This window comes from Nothobranchius furzeri, chromosome 3 (assembly GCF_043380555.1).
Source record: "Nothobranchius furzeri strain GRZ-AD chromosome 3, NfurGRZ-RIMD1, whole genome shotgun sequence".
NCBI lineage: Eukaryota > Metazoa > Chordata > Actinopteri > Cyprinodontiformes > Nothobranchiidae > Nothobranchius > Nothobranchius furzeri.
In genome coordinates, this window is record NC_091743.1 from 53,695,282 (window position 1) to 53,713,410 (window position 18,129).

At 46.3% G+C, this 18,129-nt stretch overlaps 1 protein-coding gene across 5 annotated transcripts in view; it reads left to right on the top strand.

The window, feature by feature from the left end:
* The window catches only part of dlgap4b (discs, large (Drosophila) homolog-associated protein 4b), a 158,338-nt gene that overhangs the window by 126,790 nt on the left and 13,419 nt on the right, over positions 1–18,129 (top strand). For 2 of the 5 annotated variants that reach the window (XM_015959460.3, XM_015959463.3), the window contains exons 5-11: positions 11–225; positions 1,935–2,036; positions 2,713–2,854; positions 3,450–3,699; positions 3,983–4,135; positions 15,025–15,464; positions 15,627–15,715. In XM_015959460.3, coding sequence (XP_015814946.3) covers positions 11–225; positions 1,935–2,036; positions 2,713–2,854; positions 3,450–3,699; positions 3,983–4,135; positions 15,025–15,464; positions 15,627–15,715 — 1,391 coding nt within the window. The remainder of the gene's footprint in view (positions 1–10; positions 226–1,934; positions 2,037–2,712; positions 2,855–3,449; positions 3,700–3,982; positions 4,136–15,024; positions 15,465–15,626; positions 15,716–18,129) is intronic. The other 3 variants (XM_015959462.3, XM_015959461.3, XM_015959466.3) reach the window with 3 other exon arrangements.

The following is an 18,129-nucleotide window of genomic DNA, read 5'->3' on the forward strand; positions in this document are numbered from 1 at the left end:
ATGCCTGTAGGGTGATTGGAGCAGCACACTAGGCCGCAGCGGGGGGTTCAATGAAATCCCATGTCGTCGGATGCGCAGTGGTAGCTATGTGAAAGCCATGGGAGACATAGAAGACAGCGACGACTCAGAGGGAAGTCCTAAACCCTCGCCCAAAACAGCTGCACGCCGCCAGAGCTACCTCAGGGCCACCCAGCAGTCTCTGAGTGACCAGCTACCCCCACGCAAGTAAGAGAGAAACCTGAGCTGGGTGCATGTTAGAAAACACAAAAGATTTCATTCATACCAAAAACATTATACTTACATAGTCAGTATTGCTGGTAAATTAAAGAAATATATGTACAACTTTTTGATGTTGAAGCTTAGGTTGTGTCCTGTGTGGGAAGTTGTTGGCTGGCTCTTCAATTTATGCAGCTATAGAAAGGGTTATTTTTCAGAAACACACTCGTAAAAAATGTTAAACCATAATCAGCCAAAACCACTTGACAATCAAAAGAAAACAAACAGTCCAGCAGATCTTGTGTGCTCAGGAAGGAAACCACAACAGCCTACCTCACTGTGGACATGTGCAGAAAGGTTCAGACACCCATGCTCACAGAGTCCACGCTGGGTTTACTCACGCATAAAAAGTGGTGTCAAGCTCCCCGTTGTCGTCCACATGCCAGTTACTACGGATCCTCTGAAACTTGGCTCCACTGTATGTGTGCCACAAATCTTAGATAATACAGATTATGGAATAACTTTGGTGTGCAGCAAATCATCTTTGTCATTCTGACAAACTGGGAATGTGACTTTATTCAATTTTCGATGCACTCAGATGTTGCTGCAGATGCTATAAACTATTTTGGCTCAGTGGGATGTAAGCCAGCTAATAGGGAGCCTAAGTACCCTCCCTTTCCAGTCGGCTCATGGGTCCCCAGAAGAACGAAAAAATTAATTCAAGTCATTGTGGCTAAAAGAGCTTTTTTCTCATCTGCTTTGCCTTCTGCCCTGGGTCGCACATACTGTACTTCAATTTACATGAAAAGTAATGATGTGTAGTTCAACCACGCCAGTCATGTACTTTGAGATTTATCGGCTTGTAAAATTTTGTAATTAGCAAATCAGACGTCGGTACGTTGCATATATTGCATATTTTGTACTGTACAGTGTTCAGCGCCTTGGGCTTCCTGACAGGGTTGCGGAAGGCGCTTTATAAATAAAGCTTTGATTGATTGATATATGACATCACATAATCTCCTCTCCCCTAGCATAGCTGCTTCTTAACACATGGCCAGATTTACGGTGGTTCTTTCCTCCTGAAGGAAGGATTTGAAGTTCACTGAACTTCTTTAAAATTCATGGACATCATGTGTGAAATGGCACAAAACAAGCGGAATTAGAAAATAGTGTTTTTAGCCCCATTGACTTGCATTCATATTTTTGTTCTTCTGGGGACCAATGGTCCAGAAGTGGACGGGCGTGACTTAAGATCCCCAAAGGCTTTTGAAATATGACCGTCATGCGTTAAAATACACAAAATACTTGGGATTTGCTCACAGTTTGGGGTTGTTGTTTTTTATTTTATTTTTTGCTAATTTTATGCACTTTGATACAAAAATTCACTGCAAGCAGAAGCAATTACTACAGGCTCACTATTAAGTATTAGCTGGACTCCTAACATAGATACTAATTGGGGTTTATTTTTTATTTTTATTTTTTGGTGGGAGGGATTTCAGAGTTCAGTATCATATGCATTTATAAAAGTGGTTCTAGTTCTATGAAGACAAGGCTAAACACACATCCCCACTTTGAAAACTTCATTGATTTACTTAAGAGTTTAGCCTTCTTATATCCGATAAGGCCTGATCATTTAAACACCTGATATCCCAGCCAGCCTCTGATCTCACCCCACCCTGCTTTCTTCCGTTCTGCGCCGACCCGGTTGGCGTGAGCAGCAGAACCCTGGATTACACCTTGTTGCAGGGGGAGCTGGATGCCCTGTGGTCTCCGCTCCACAGTGTGCCCTCTCTGCACCAGCTGGGCAGGTCAATGAGCAGGTCAGTCGTAGGTCTGTAAACCTCTTCTCAGGGGTGAGCTGCAAAACAATTGTTATTAAACTACTTCCCACCAGAGGCTTTGTGCTGCCTCCCCCTTAGAAAGGCTTAAACGGTGGAAACTTCAAGTTTGGCATTCATGTCCTGCTGTTAACAACTGCTATTTTCTCTTAAGCTTGTAAATACCATCTGCCCAGTGCTTCAGCGTTTAAGGAGCTTAGTCTGACTCTGTGAAAAATTGAGGGACCTAAAGGACATCTGCGTTCATGTATCATGTCATGGAACTTTACTGCCATGCTGCTCTTGTTATGTGCAACAAAATAAATAAATAAATAACCTTTGTAAAATATGTTTGATTTCATTTTGGCACCGTAATGGCACATACATGCCTCATCTGACACCGCTGACATTCCATGCACAAATGCTGTAATGGCTGATCCAGGAATGAGACAAATTAAAACAGTGACCTTACTGGAACTGGTATTCTAAAAAAATGCCCCAGTCCTGTCCTCATCGCTCTTTTGATTCCTGATTTTTCTGATCAATCATTTTCAGCCCCAGTTCATGTTTTTCTGCTGCCTCTTGGTCAACATCAGCTCTTTGCCCATCCCTTTTTTCTCCTTGTTTTACTTCCAATTGTTGAAGAATGTTCTGTTTTGTTTTTACTCCCTCTTTTCAGCTGTCTTCCATCTCTCAGAGAGCTGTCTAATAATCGCAGCCTGGATAATCTGGACTGTATTGGCGAAGCAGGACCTTTGGTGTCGTGGGACGAGGACGGCTTCAGCCAGGCCTGCAGCACTTTAAGCAGACACATGGGACAGGTTCGTTTTTTAATTGCAAATGTAGTCTGGAGAACATCAACATGGGTTGATTTGCTCAATAAGGCACTGCAATGTGGCACAGAATTTGCCTGTTTCTTGAAAATACTGCATTACTGGAAATTTCCCCTGCGGGCAAATCCTTCCTGCAAGTACATCCAAAGCATATCAAATCAGAAGTGTTGTTGATAAGTTGTGTAATGTTTAAATGTGTAAATGTTTGAATCAGAATTAAATGGCAAGAGTAAAAATTTGTTCTTGCAGTTTGCTGCATGATTCCAAAAACTGTGTTTCACTTTTATCCTTTTGGTGCTGACTCGTTTACATTTACCTCTTCTTTTCCTTCCATTAATATTCTGAGTCATCAAAATGTCATCACTCTGCCTTGTTTCTCTCCATGAACAGACATTTGCAGAGCTGCTTTTTAAAAGAAGCCTTTCAGATGGCTGACCTAATTCTACATAAGTATGCAGAAGTTCTATAAAAAAATCTGAAATGACTGACAGGCATTTATTTCATTTTAACTGGTTTTATGCTACGTTTATTCCTGGCTGATATAGGCTCCACCAGCATCACTTTTGTCATCTCATTTGTCTAGTTGCGAGAGCTGGAAAAGAGTCAGCATTACGATGACCGAAGCTCGGCATCTACCTTCAGAGATTCCCATTCTCAGGACACCTCGGAGCCTCCAGATCTGCCCATGCCAACATGCTTCCGATCCCGCAGCCACAGCTACCTGAGAGCCATCCAGGCAGGCTGTTCCCAAGATGATGACACAGCTTCCATAGACTCAGGCTGCTCTCCGCCTCCGATCGACTCCACCATTCGCACTTACAGCAGCAGCACTGGTGAGACTTTTATACTTGTGGTTAAACGTTAACAAAAGACAGAATAGTTGTTCACGACAAAGCACTGCTAAATCACTACAAACTGACAAACGCATTCACACCACCTAGCCTTCCCCACATTGTCACTCCCTTGCAAGAAGTACAACCACTTGGGCCAAGGTTGTTTTTGTACAGCCTTTAGTTCAGTGATCCTCATACTATTGGCCCTTGGTGCAACATTTGCCATCCAGATTGTCCCCAATAGCATATTTAGCTCAAATGCAGCCTTTTTTGCCCATATTAGACGACCTTTCTACACAATGGAAGACATGGAAAGAACAATTTGCCTCTTACCTGATAGCCACTGGCTTGGACAAAGCCCCAAAGGAGAAACAACTTGCCATTTTTCTTCAGCGTTTTGGGACAGACAGACCACGCATCCTACCCACACACACAGGTAACAAAACCCCTCTCCCTACCCAAAAAACAACAAAATCCTTTAAATGTATCACTTCTACAAATTCTACAAAGAAACCTATAGTTTAAAAAGAGGTATCCCTAAAGAAACAGTGACTGTGTGAAATGACACAAATTTGGTAATTTGTTTGTTTGTTTGTTTGTTTGTTTTATGCTGCAAGATAATACAATTGTTAAAACTGTTGCCTCACAACAAGGTCAAAGCATCTAATCCCAGTTGTGACTTTTCAGTGCAGTGTCAGTTTGTTCTCCCTAGGCATGTATGGGCTTTATCTGGGTTCTCCAGTTTGTCCCCACAGACCAAAATCCTGCATGTTAGCTTGATTGGTGACTCTAGATCCTCTCTAGGTGTAAGTGGGTCACCAGTTTGTTTAAACGTGGCCATGTGATGAGCTGGACCTGTCCAGGGTGTGTGTCTCCTTCCAGAATTTTCTCCATCTGCAGGTTCCATAGATTATCCACTTGATGGCGCTGTTTACAAACAAAAATCTTTTAAACTAATGTTATATTCAAGGCCATTATTGTGGCGAAAATAAAGAAGTTGGATGGTTTGTTTTTTTTATTTTCCGTTTCTTAAATAAATATTTATTTTCCTAAAAGTTTTCATTTATTAATATTATTAAACTATTAAATATATTAAGAATATTAAACATTAAATTTGGATTTTCTAAAAATTCCAATAACTTTTAAGAAGTGACACACGTTTGAAAATATACAGAAGATAGAATTGCGTCTAAAAGTCTTAAAGCTCATAAGTTGCCAATATAATGTTTAAGAAAAGGCAAAGGCGCTTCACTTCACATCCAAAATCATGGAATGTCGGAGGCGTCCCTGAAGACATCTCGGTGTGACCACGCCTACCTTCAAACTAGCAGCTTTTAAGCAAAGGCACCCAACGTCACCGGCGTTTCTATTAAACGCAGCCCAAAGCGACTGACTCAACTATTCGTTGGGTCCCCTTTTTAAACCTACAATAATTTTAACAAAGTCATTACATTTATGTTTATTGCGGGGTAAGTAACTGATTTAACTATTCTGTTAACTGAATTGGATTATTTATTATTATTATTATTATTATTATTATTATTATTATTATTATTATTATTATTATTATTATTATTATGTGGATGGATCATGGAGCATCATAATTACAACCGTCCTTTGTTTTGTTTCTGCATTTCATCCATCTTACAGTATTAACATTTAGCTCATACAAGTGGATCAACGTAGGAATAAATTAATGGAAATTATTTAACCACAGCTTTTTTTGTGCAAAATGAGAAGAAGACTGGATGTTGTTTTACTTTAGGAATTAAATCTGCTGTTTTGTTGATATATCTAATAAACTTAACAGAAATAAGTATTTGTGTCCAACGTTGGTTTATTAAACAGTGGGTGTGTTATAAACATGTTCTGTTTTACTTACTTGAACGTAACTTGTTTTTTCTGCCTTTCTAACAGTTATGGAACAAATGCACAGCTGTAATAAAAATGTACTAATTGTCATAATTGATTTTGGTAACAAAAGGTGTCTGCATGCTACGGTAATGTTAGTGAAGTAGTTTAATCTTCTCTGTACAAATTTTCAAACAATGCAGAAAATAGATTTGAACTCTATGGGTATTTAGTCTGACTAAACCTGTTCAGATGCAGAATGCTGTCATTTCTGATGCATCAACAAAGGTGTGCATGCATGCATGTGCATGCGTGCATATTTGGAGGACAATGACAGATACTGATTTTCACCTTCTGGAACATTCCTTAGTGACTTGTTTTCTTGGCATTGGTCAGAAAACCAACAATCACCGTAGACAACAGCACCACTGTCCTGATGGCACAAAAACAGCAGCTCCCTGCATCCACTCCAGGTTTCACTTGGGCATTTTTGCACAAAGCATCTGGTTATTTAGCTTTTGAAACTCACCTCTAAAGAGCATTGTTGTTGTTACAAAGCTGCACTTTTTCACACATTTAGCTAACTTTAAAGCATTAAGGCTTAATGTTACTAGGTTTGGTCTAGAAAGGGTCGTTCTGGGGTTGGTAAGCTGGACGATCAAGGATGAGTTGTACGCTTCTGCAGCTGTGTTTGTGTGGCCAGGTTGTGTAAGCAAATACAACACAGGAAAGATGATGCTTACCTTTTTTGTCAGTTCTGCTGTGGGTGTGCTTTTGTGTCAGCTCAGCTGGATTCTGGTTTAGTTGACTTGACTGTTAAAACATCATCATTCATTGAGTGGACTTGATTGCTGACAGGCTGGCTACTTTCTTGTAAAGGTGTAGCCAATGAGATGTTTGTGTTTAGGAATGAAGATGTCCACAAACCTGGAGCAGAGCCAGCTTAGGAGTGGTTTGGGTTTCTTCTCTGGTGTCGACAGTGATGTCAATGTTCAGGTTTGGTTGGAATGTGACCCTGAGAGCACTGGAGCAGCAACAACAAGCCATTCATAAAAATCTATTTTATTCTTTCTTATTGTTTTAATAGAAAATTGGTTCTGGTTCTCTTGCAAAAGAAATCCCACAGATTCTAGCTATTATGTATTAATGAGCAACAGTTAAACAAGTTTCCTTGACTGGAGTCAGTAGCTGAAACAGAAACCACTCCATAGATGGGAAAAAGAAATCCACTGTCAGTGGCGGTTTTACCATTAGGCATAGGTCGGTGGCCGCCTGGGGCCCCTTTATGTTCGGGGACCCCTAGCCCTGACTACCCCTCTGTTAATGCCACAATGGACTATTCCTTTAAGACGCCAATGCACAAACAGGAAGCGATTGGTAGTCATTCCACTCCAATCAGTGGGTGGCGGTAATGCACCAAATTGTTGTTTGCTAAGTGCCATAAGACCACAAGAAAAGAAAGCAGAAGAAGAGAGGCGGGAGCATTCGTAACAAACTCGAAGCGGTAGTCAAAACATTAAGCGTGAAATGGAGTTATCCTAGTGGCTCCAATAAGAGAAGGAAGCAGCATGCTTCAAAAAAGCTTTTATCTTCACTTCCGAAAATGATGTTGTTTTTCAATGTAAACATCAAAGGAAGCAGAAAAGGAAAGACAATGGAAAATATTTAAAGGGAGGAAAACATAGACCAAAATGGAAAATAGAAAGCAAAGGCAAAAGCACAGGAGCTCTGACAGGAAAAAGAAAGCAGAGCAAATATTGAAAGCGCTCAAAGGGAGGGAAAGACAGGAAAAAAGCAGAGGACTAATAAAAAGGGAAAATGACTCATGGCAGAAGAGGGGAGAGTTTCGCAACTCCAGTTAAAGGTAAGATTGAGCGCCATTATGGCTGCTCTCGTGGTCTGCCTGTATCTTTTTTGTCTACATGTGTGTGTGTGTAACCTTGGTCAGGCTGTGCTGCGGAGTCAAGTTCCTATGCTCTGGTTCACTGGAGTGCTGGCAATAAAGCTTTTTCTGATTCTGATTTTCTGATTGTCGAAAATTTAGTGTAAGGGGCCCCATGTCTGTGTTCGCCTTGGGCCCCCAAATTGCTAAATACGCCACTGTCCACCGTGAAAGGGGGAAGTTGCTGAACTAGTAAAGCAACCATCTAAGCAGACAAGATAGCTTTTTCTGTTCTGCTTAAGCTGAAAGGTAAAACAATGCCAGAGAACTTTTACTGACAGCTTAAGAAATCTGTCCTAAATCAGCTCCTCTATTCCAAGGGCATAGTTCTTGACCAGTTCCGGGTCTGGGCAGAGGTCCTATATCAAGTTCAGTGAAGCAGACGCTGGACAGTTGTAGTGAAGAGGGAACAAGAATCATGAAAACAAGCAGTCGAAATGAGTTTTCTTTGCAGAGGGGTGCGTTGGGCTCAGGAGGAGCTTGAACATCCAGGAGCTGCTGCTCCTCCACAGTGAGAAGAGCCGGCTGAGCTTAGCCTGGTAAACCAGACTAAATAAATATACTATTTAGTCTGGGAACACTCTATTGAGAGCTCTCGGTCGTTGGGCAGGTTCTGCCGTTGTCTTTCAAATGATTTCCACATGCTACTGAACAACGAACAATGTGACGTACTCACCGCAACAGATGTCAGTCAGTGAGGCAGTCCACTGTTGAAGAAGGCAAAAAATAAATCCTTTTTCCAAAATAAAGGTCTTAAATGCATCTATATGTTCCAGATTCTGGTAAAGCCCAAGTCCAAACAGTCCAAAATTGATGTAAAAGCTGTGCTGTGATTGGTCCACAATGGTGGTTTGAAACCCGGATAGAAAGCTGTGGTTGGCTTGCCAGAATGCTAGGGGTCCACAAAGGTTCCAGTGGAGTGTTACTAGACCAAACTCTTGCTTTGCAATGTTTGGTCTAGTTCGCTAGGCTAAGCTGAGCTGGTTTGAACGTCTGATAAGGATGCATCCTGTCCTGAATGCCTCCTAGGGAGCAAATCCTTCCAAAAGGATGCCCCTGGGTTGACCCAGGACTCACTGGAGGGGTTATGTTTGCCAAGGAACTCCTTGGGGTCCCACCAGTGGAGCTGGTAGATGTTTCTGTGGAGAGGGCAGTTTGGGTCTGTCAGCTGGGGCTGTTATCCCCATGACCCAGACCAAGACAATATGAAAACAAACGGGTAGACAAAGACATGTCTCAGGTGATGTGGGTACGGTTGTGTGAGCCACAATTGCCACTGATTAAAGGATTACAATGAGCAAAAACCCTTTTGTTTGTGTCTTTTCACCTCAGCTCACGTGTTTGCTTCTGGAGCTTTTCAACTTCTGGAGCTTTTCAAAAACCTCAACGAAAATGTTTCATACATGTAAACCAGGAACAGATGAATGTGGGATTGATTTGGTCCTTTCATGGGAATCAAAGTTTTGAAAAGAAGCTGAAAATTGATTAAGATTATGTCCTAAATCGGTTTTTAGTGTTAAAGGCTGTACGAAAACACAAGTCTGAGGTGGCTGGGCCTGTTTGTGTCTCTTTATTAGAACACGAAGTGTTTATGTTAGAGCTTCAGAGTTCATATCATAATCTCCCTTTGTGGTGCCAGGAAGATCTGGTCATTTGCAAAGTGTCAGGTTCGTTGGCAGATCTGAAGCGTGACTGAGAGTGCTGTTGCCCAGACGTGGAGAGACGGAGATAACCGGCGTGGTTATTTCCTGTAGGTGTAGCTTGAGGGTTTAGAGGGCTGGTAAGCCTGGAGACTCGATGCAAAGTCTGGTGAGAACGATGACTGAGCAATGAATGAAACGCCGGCACTTCCTTAAGTAGTGTCGGCGTGATGACGTCAGTCGCCACGTTAGTGGCAGGAATGAATGGAATGCAGTCAGCTGGAGGAGTTCGTGACAGGACCCCCCCCCCCCCCTCTAGGGACGGCACCCGAAGTCCCAGGACAGCGGGCCCAGAAGTCTGTTAGCAGGGCAGGATCGACAAACGAGCTCGTGGGCTCCCAAGAGCGTTCCTCAGGCCCGTACCCCTCCCAGTCCACGAGGTACTGCCAACCTCGTCCCCGGCGGCGGGCGTCCAGTATCCTGCGGACCGTGTAGGTGCGATCCGCCTCAACACCGCGGGGCGGAGGCACCCGGACCGGTGGAGGGTGGAGAGGAGAGGAGATCACCGGCTTAAGCTGGGAGACGTGAAAGACCGGGTGGATCCGGAGAGTAGCCGGGAGGCGTAGACGGCAGGTGACTGGATTGATGACCTTGAGGACAGGGAACGGACCCAGGAAGCGAGGAGTGAGCTTCCGGGAGCCAGCCGGCATCCTCAGGTTAGCGGAGGAGAGCCACACCTGGTCGCCAGACCGGAAGACGGGGCCAGGCCGGTGGCGGCGGCGATGCTGACGGGCATACTCCGTGTTGGCCCGGGTGATGGCCGCACGGGCCCGGATCCAGGCGAGCCGACAGCGGCGGACCAGCGTCTGGGCAGCAGGGACCTCCACCTCTGGCACCTGATGATCAAACAGAGGAGGCTGATAACCGTAACAGGTCTCGAAGGGAGACAGACTCGTGGCAGAGGAGGTCTGGAGGTTGTGTGACAGCTCCGCCCACAGGAGGAAGCGGGGCCAGGTGGTCGGCTGGGACGAAGCGAAGCAGCGCAGGTAGCGTCCAAGCTGCTGGTTAGCTCTCTCTGTCTGACTGTTTGTCTGCGGGTGGTATCCAGAGGACAGACTGGTGGAAGCACCGACCAGGCGACAGAACGCCTTCCAGAAGCGTGAGACGAACTGGGGTCCTCGGTCGGAAACCACGTCCTGAGGGAAACCATGGAGTCGCACCACCTGTTCCAGGAGCAGTTCGGCCGTTCTCTTGGCAGTGGGGAGGCCGGCCAGGGCCACTAAGTGCACGGCCTTGGAGAAACGGTCCGTGATAGTCATTATAGTGTCCAGGTGGTCGACCACCGGCAGTCCCGTGACAAAGTCCAGCCCGATGTGTGACCACGGCCGTTTGGGCACAGGGAGAGGCTGCAACTCTCCAGCGCCGGGTCGGTCGGAGGACTTGGAGCGAGCACACACATCACATGCAGCTGTAAACTCGCGGACGTCCTTCCTCATGGACGGCCACCAGAGAGCCCGACGGAGGAACTGGAGGGTACGGGCTTGTCCTTGATGTCCCGCGAGCCGCGAACAATGCCCCCACGTGAGCGCCTCTTGCCGGCAGGAGGCGGGAACGTAGAGACGGTTCGGTGGGGTCTCCGGCGGCGCTGGATCGCCAGGAAGTGCCGCCTGTATGGACTGCTCCAACGGCCATTAGAGGGAGGCCAGGAAGCGTTGAGTCGGCAGAATGGTCCGAGGCTCCGGGGGGGCGGCATCTGGTGCGAAACGCCGAGAGAGAGCGTCCGCCTTGAGGTTCTTGGAGCCGGGCCGGTAGGCGATATGGAAGTGGTACGGCTCGAAAAAGAGGGCCCACCGAGCCTGACGTGGGTTGAGCTGGCAGGCAGTCTGTAGATGAATGAGATTCTGGTGGTCGGTCCAGATCAGAAAGGGATCGGTGGTCCCCAGGAGCCACTGCCTCCATTCCTCCAGCGCCCATTTTATTGCCAGCAGCTCTCTGTCGCCAACCCCGTAGTTCTGCTGTGTGGGGGAAAACTTCCGGGAGAAGTAGGCACATGGGTGGAGCTTAGAGTCTGGACCCCGTTGCGAGAGAACGGCCCCCGCTCCCACATCTGAGGCGTCCACCTCCACGACGAAGGGCCGGGTCTGGTCCGGGTGGAGGAGGATGGGTTCCTTAGTGAAACGTCCGACCAGCTCATGGAAAGCACGGACAGCCTCTGGAGTAAGGCGAAAAGGGCGAGGCTGATTGGTGGTTTTGGTGAGTGAGGTCAGTGGTGCTGCGAGGGAGCTGAAGTTGCGTATAAACCTCCGGTAAAAGTTCGAGAAACCCAGGAAGCTTTGCAGCTGCTTCAGGGTCGTGGGTAGAGGCCACTGAGCTACGGCCTGAACCTTCTGCGGGTCCATCTTCAGGCCCTGGGAGGAGATGGTAAAACCCAGGAAGGAGGTGGACTCCTGGTGAAACGCACACTTCTCCAGTTTGCAGTTAAGTCCATGGTCCAGGAGGCGGGACAGAACCGCTCGAACATGACGGATGTGCTCTTCGGCCGTGCGGGAGTAGATGAGGATGTCATCTAGATAGACAAAGACCCAGCGGCCCAACATGTCTCTCAGCACATCTGTAATGAACCGCTGGAAGACGGCGGGGCTGTTGCAGAGTCCAAAAGGCATCACCAAATATTCATAGTGGCCAGTGGGCGTGATAAAAGCGGTCTTCCACTCCTCACCTTCCTTAATACGGATGAGGTTATAGGCGCTGAGCAGATCCAGTTTAGTGAACACTGCGGCTTGTGTGATGGCGTCCAGAGCGGTGCCCATGAGAGGGAGAGGGTGACGGTCCCTGATCGTTATTTTATTTAACCCTCGATAGTCTATGCAGGGCCGGAGATCCCCCTCCTTCTTCTTAACAAAGAAAAACCCCGCGGCCCCGGGGGATGTTGAGGGTCGGATGAATCCCTTCTGCAGGGCATCAGTTATATAATTGTCCATAGCCCGGGTTTCCGCCGGAGAGAGGGAGAACAGGCGACCCCGAGGGGGGGTGGTGCCGGGCTGGAGCCTGATCTCCAGGTCGTAGGGTCGGTGAGGAGGTAACCTGGTAGTGGGTTCTTTAGCGAAGACCTGAGCGAGGTCGTGGTATTGAGGAGGGATGAGCGTCAGGTCTACGTCTGTGGGAGTGGCTGCTCTGGTCCGAGGTGCAGGGGAGTCCCGGTGGTTATGGCAACCCGTGCCCCAGGCCAGGACTTTACTGGTGGACCAGGAGATGTGAGGCTCATGGCGGCAGAACCAGGAATGACCCAGGATGAGTGGCGTGGCCGGAGCCTGGATGACCAGGAAGTGGAGGGTCTCCCGGTGTTGGTCAATAGTCATGTGGAGACCCTGAGTTCGATGGGTGAGAGGGTACGGCATGATGGGCCGGCCGTCCACAGAGGTCACGGGAATGGGTCGGTCGAGGGCGGTGAGGGGTATCTTGAGCCGAGTAACCAGTCCGTGATCGATAAAACACTCCGCAGCCCCAGTGTCTAAAAGTGCCTCCAGTCTGGTCGGGCCTTGGTCCAGGTGGAGGGAGACCGGGAGAGTGGTTCGGTGTGGAGCCGGAAAGGTGGAGACTCCGGGTGGGACAGCTCCTACTCCGACCCGGAGGGACCTTTTCCCGGTCGTTTTGGGCACGTGCCACGGTGGTGACCCAAATCCCCACAGTAAGCGCATCTTCCCTCCTGGTAGCGCCGTACACGTTCCTCAGGGGGAAGATGTCCCAGCTGCATCGGCTCCTCCGTCAGTTGGTGAGCCGGCCGGCGGGGTGACGTCCTGGTGTGTACGGGGGCTGACATGGTGCTCGGCCGGTTCAGGATGCAGCGGTCCAGTTGGAGAGCCAGATCCACTGCCAGGTCCAGGGAGGTTGGGACCTCGTGCCCGATCATGCCCTCCCGGATTCTCGGTGACAGTCCCTCCAGGTAAACGGCCTTTAGGGCGGCGTCATCCCACCTCAACCGAGCTGCTGTCGTCCGGAAGCGAGAGGTGTACTGAGCCGCCGTCTGGGAGCCCTGGCGAAGCTGAAGCAGCCGCGTCTCGTCCGAGACCTCGCTGCTGGGGTGCACAAAAGTCTTTTTCATCTCCTTTACAAAAGTCTCATAGTCATTGCAGGCAGGAGATTTCTGATTGTAAAGAGCCGCCGCCCATTCACCGGCTCGACCTGTCAGCAGTGAGGTCAGCAGGGCGACACGAGAGCAGGGTGTGGGGTAACGTGCCGGTTGGCACTCGAAAGTCATGGCCAGGGTCGCCAACATGCCCTCCGGGGATCCCCTGGTTCCGTCCCACTTCTCTGGAAGGCTGAGGCGTGGTTCCATCCTGTCAGGAACAGCTGCGGTCTGACGTTGCAGAGCGGTGGTCAGCTGGAGTACTAGCTCGGTGAGTGATTCGATCTTAGTTGCTTGGCGATCAGCTATGGCACGGAGCTGGTTCATTTCTGCCGTATGCTGATCCAAGGTTGCGCGCTGTTGAGCCACTTCGGCACGCAGACGCGCGAACTCGGCTGGGTCAACTTTGGGCTCAGTCATCCTGTCAGGTTCGTTGGCAGATCTGAAGCGTGACTGAGAGTGCTGTTGCCCAGACGCGGAGAGACGGAGATAACCGGCGTGGTTATTTCCTGTAGGTGTAGCTTGAGGGTTTAGAGGGCTGGTAAGCCTGGAGACTCGATGCAAAGTCTGGTGAGAACGATGACTGAGCAATGAATGAAACGCCGGCACTTCCTTAAGTAGTGTCGGCGTGATGACGTCAGTCGCCACGTTAGTGGCAGGAATGAATGGAATGCAGTCAGCTGGAGGAGTTCGTGACACAAAGGGACTATGTCTGTTTACATGGTATTTGTATGATGTTTAGCTTCTTTATTTAAATCTGTATGGTTTGTGAAAAAGTAGATTGTTATCTAACTCTGTTGTAGCTCTGAATGCACACATAATATCCTGGATTAATCATCATTATCATGACAAGAACAATCAGACTTTCAGCTGTATTGGTGTAAAGGTCTAAGTAGCTCATATTTAAATGTTTTACCCTCTGTGTGTGTGTTGCTACCACATGATCATGTTACTATGGAGAGTTAGCAAAGGTTTATTACTTGGTCGGATTTCCTCCTTTTGGATTTCTCTTTTTGAACACAATACTGTGACAGAAGGAAGCTAAAACAACTGTGTAATGAAAGTCTGGTAGATAAATATTTTTATTCAAACTCCTCCTTAGGTAGGATATTTTTGCACAAACATAATTAAATCTAATATTTAGATGTGAGTCTCCTGTTCATACTCTCAAAAGTACTCAGATCCCTGACAGATATCTAGTTGAATGCTTCACTACTTATATTTGCTAGTTTGATTTAAGGATCTTGGTTTTATTCCAGCAGCTACTGGTTCACAGTAGACCTGTGTGTTTGTAGTTACTGGTTTGTTCCTGATCATTCCTGATCTGAGCCAGTTTCTTCCCAGCAGAGAATGCAAATAGATGACAGACTCTAGGACAATGCCAACAGTGTTTCCATACATCTCTATACTACACGACGCTCAGCGCAAAACTTGCCCCGATCTTGTGGATTTGGCTCAAAAAATTGAAAAGGTCGTACCATTTATTGTCGACTTTAAGAAAATGGATGAATGTTACAAAGTGTGCATTATTTTTCAACAGCGGGTCATCATTTCATCCATTTTCAACAACATTCCAAAGGAAATTTACAGAGATTAATGGTAAAAACTACACAATGTCTCTAAACTACTTGTTTACTTACTGTTTTCTTACTGTACTTATAGGATCTCATCTTGATCTCTGAATACCTAAAGTTAATTACAACAGGCTTTTTCCCTGAAATAAAAATTACATTTTTAATCTTTTTATCCAATTTATTTTCTTTCAGTTTCCACACACATAACAAGCTGTAAGAAGGCTGCTCCTCCACCCGTGCCTCCGCGCACAACCTCCAAGCCCTACATCTCGGTCACAGTGCAGAGCAGTACCGAGTCGGCGCAGGACAACTACCTGGACCAGCAGGACAGGAGGTCAGAGGTCAACAGTCAGTCAAGCCACGCTCACAGCAACTCATCTGACAGCCTGGACAGCACTCGCGCCAACAGCCTGGCTCGGGGCATTCCCCGTCCTCCGCACATCATTCCCACTCCCATCGCTACCCCGAGGGACCCAATCGCCCCCAGCACTGCCAACGCCTCCACCGAGACAAATGACCCAGTCGTCCAAACTGAATTACTGAAATCTGGATCTAATAAAGGGAATCTAACCGCGGAGGAGCATTTTGTCACCCCGTTGCCTAGAAGGAAATTGTCTTCCATTGGGATACAGGTATGCTGCTACTTCTGTTCTTCCCCTGTTAGATCCTGGCTTCAACACAACTTCATCTATTGACCAGAAATTTAAAGTGTCTTCATGTCGTGACTTGCCTTAACATAAAAATTTTAGCAATTATTATTTTTTTTTTTTGTTTGTTTGTTGATTCTCTTTAAGGTCGACTGTATTCAGGAAGTCCCAAGAGAAGAGACGCCCCCGCTGGCCAAATTTCAGTCAATCGGAGTACAGGTGGAGGACGGGTGGCAGTAAGTCCTCTTCCTGTCCTTTTAACAATGTGAGGAATTTAAATTCTAGCCACACACCTTCTTCTGACTGTCCTGTCCCTTCACGGGGCCTCTGTAGATGTGAAACCATGGGTGCTGTTATGTGTTTTGTTTGTGACGTTAAAGCCCATCTGCTGTGAGAATTTACTGTTTGAAGTTCCCCTCCGGACTGGTTTACACATTTACAGACTGCTGTTTTCAATTATGAGGCATGTTTATTTACTAAAAACATTCAGTAACTTGAAAAATTCTTAAGCAGAAAATCTCGGCCCTTTTCTTGTATCACTGTTTTTGCAATTTAGTAAAAAAAAAAGTGTTTCCACTTGAATCCGAATGTCCTGCAAAAACAGGGGTGGGGAACCCTGGTCCATCGACGGCCGCTATCTTAGTTTCAACCCTGCTTCAACACGCATGATTTCAATCAGCAGGTGAATAACAGGCTTCTGCAGAGCTTGATGAGCTGCAGCACAGGTGATTCAACCACTGAATCAGAAGTGTTGGAGCAACGACAAGCAGGATACCGGCCCTCGGGGACCAGGGTTCCCCATGCCTGTACTAAATGATCTAGCTATTTTTTTAGGTGCCTATAGAGACTTTGGGGTTTCAGCAGCCAACAGCTTAAACTGGAGGGAGACTTTAAATATGTTTCTGCTGAATGTTGAGACTCGTGTCTCATTTGCTGCAGTCCTGTTTTCTGTTTGACTGTCACACGCTCTAGGGCCACCTGATGCCCTTTTGCTTTTTACTTTGGTTTTATACATGCATGTTCTTATTGATGCTGTACACACAAGAACTTACCTACAGTTGTGTCAGTTTTGGTTCAGGAATGATCAAAATAGTGGCCTTTACTGCATCCATGTCCAGTTGTCCACTCTTATCTTCATTCCTCTATTGTGGGTTAAGTCTTTGCAGTATTTCATTGATTATCTGACCTGATACTGAAACACATTTCCTGATTGGTGAGAGGAAATGGAGCTCATCAGATAACATTCAAATGGAGTCCATTCGTTTTCAAGACAGGAAGCTGACAGGTTGAGAGTCTGGTTGTTTTCCCGTGACGGGTCTGGTTTCTAACCAGCATCAGTGGCTAAAGGTGGTTGTTCAGATGCATTTAAGTGGGGATCCCAGGAAAGGTTAAGAACAGCTAATGACTGTTGTCAATAGCTCTTTGGACAGCCTCAGTTTAGAAAAAGAGAGGTAAGTTCTGACAAGTTATATATGGCAAAAAAGATTCCACACATCTTAAAGAGATAATCCACCCGAAATTAAAATTTTGTCTTTTGACATATTTCCCAGCATTAAATAATTGGGGGGGGGGGGGGGGGGGAACACTTTTTAACCAGCCCAGTCATTCCCCTGACTCAACTATACTCCTTTAGCGTTAGCTTAAAACACATAAAACACAGTAAGTGAATGGATCCAGCCAGCATGAGTGAGTGAGTAAAATCCTTAAAATTACTCAGTAGTGATCTTCCCAATTCTTCTTGGTGACCTAAATAATCAGACTGACTGCCAGTGAAAATAATTAGTAACATAAAGGAATCACAGGCACCATTTTTGACTTGGGTCTACTTTATGACAAAACACAGCTGTAAGCCTCCGCTGAAAGGTGCAAGGCAGCCTCAAAGACACCTGCTTCCATAAATACAGATGTACATGTTAGAGATACACACACACAAGCTTTGTTTTGTTTTTACCCTCTTATCTAACTCTGGGAAATATGTCAACAGACAAAAATTAAATTTTGAGTGGAATATCCCTTTAAAAAGAGCTCCAATCTAAAGAAATTACATTTACACTCAACAAAAATATAAACGCAAAACCTTTGTTTCTGCTCCGATTTTTCATTAGATGGACTTAAAGATCTAAAATTCATTCCAGATACACAATATTACCATTTCTCTCAAACATTGTTCACAAATCAGTCTAAATGTCTGATAGTGAGCACTTCTGCTTTGCTGAGATAATCCATCCCACCTCACAGGTGTGCCACATCAAGATGCTGATCTGACATCATGAGTAGTGCACAGGTGTACCTTATACTGCCCACAATAAAAGGCCACCCTGGAATTTGCAGTTTTTTTGCTTTATTGGGGGTCTGGGGACTCAGAACCGGCCAGTATCTGGTGTGACCACCATTTGCCTGATGCAGTGCAACACATCTTCTTCGCATAGAGTTGATCAGATTGTCAATTGTGGCCTGTGGAATGTTGGTCCACTCCTCTTCAATTGGCTATGCGAAGTTGGTGGATATTAGTGGGAACTGGTACACACTGTCGTATACGCCGGTCAAGCAAATCCCAAACATGCTCAACCGGTGACATGTCCGGTGAGTATGCTGGCCATGCAAGAACTGGGACATTTTCAGCTTCCAAGAATTGTGTACAGATCCTTGC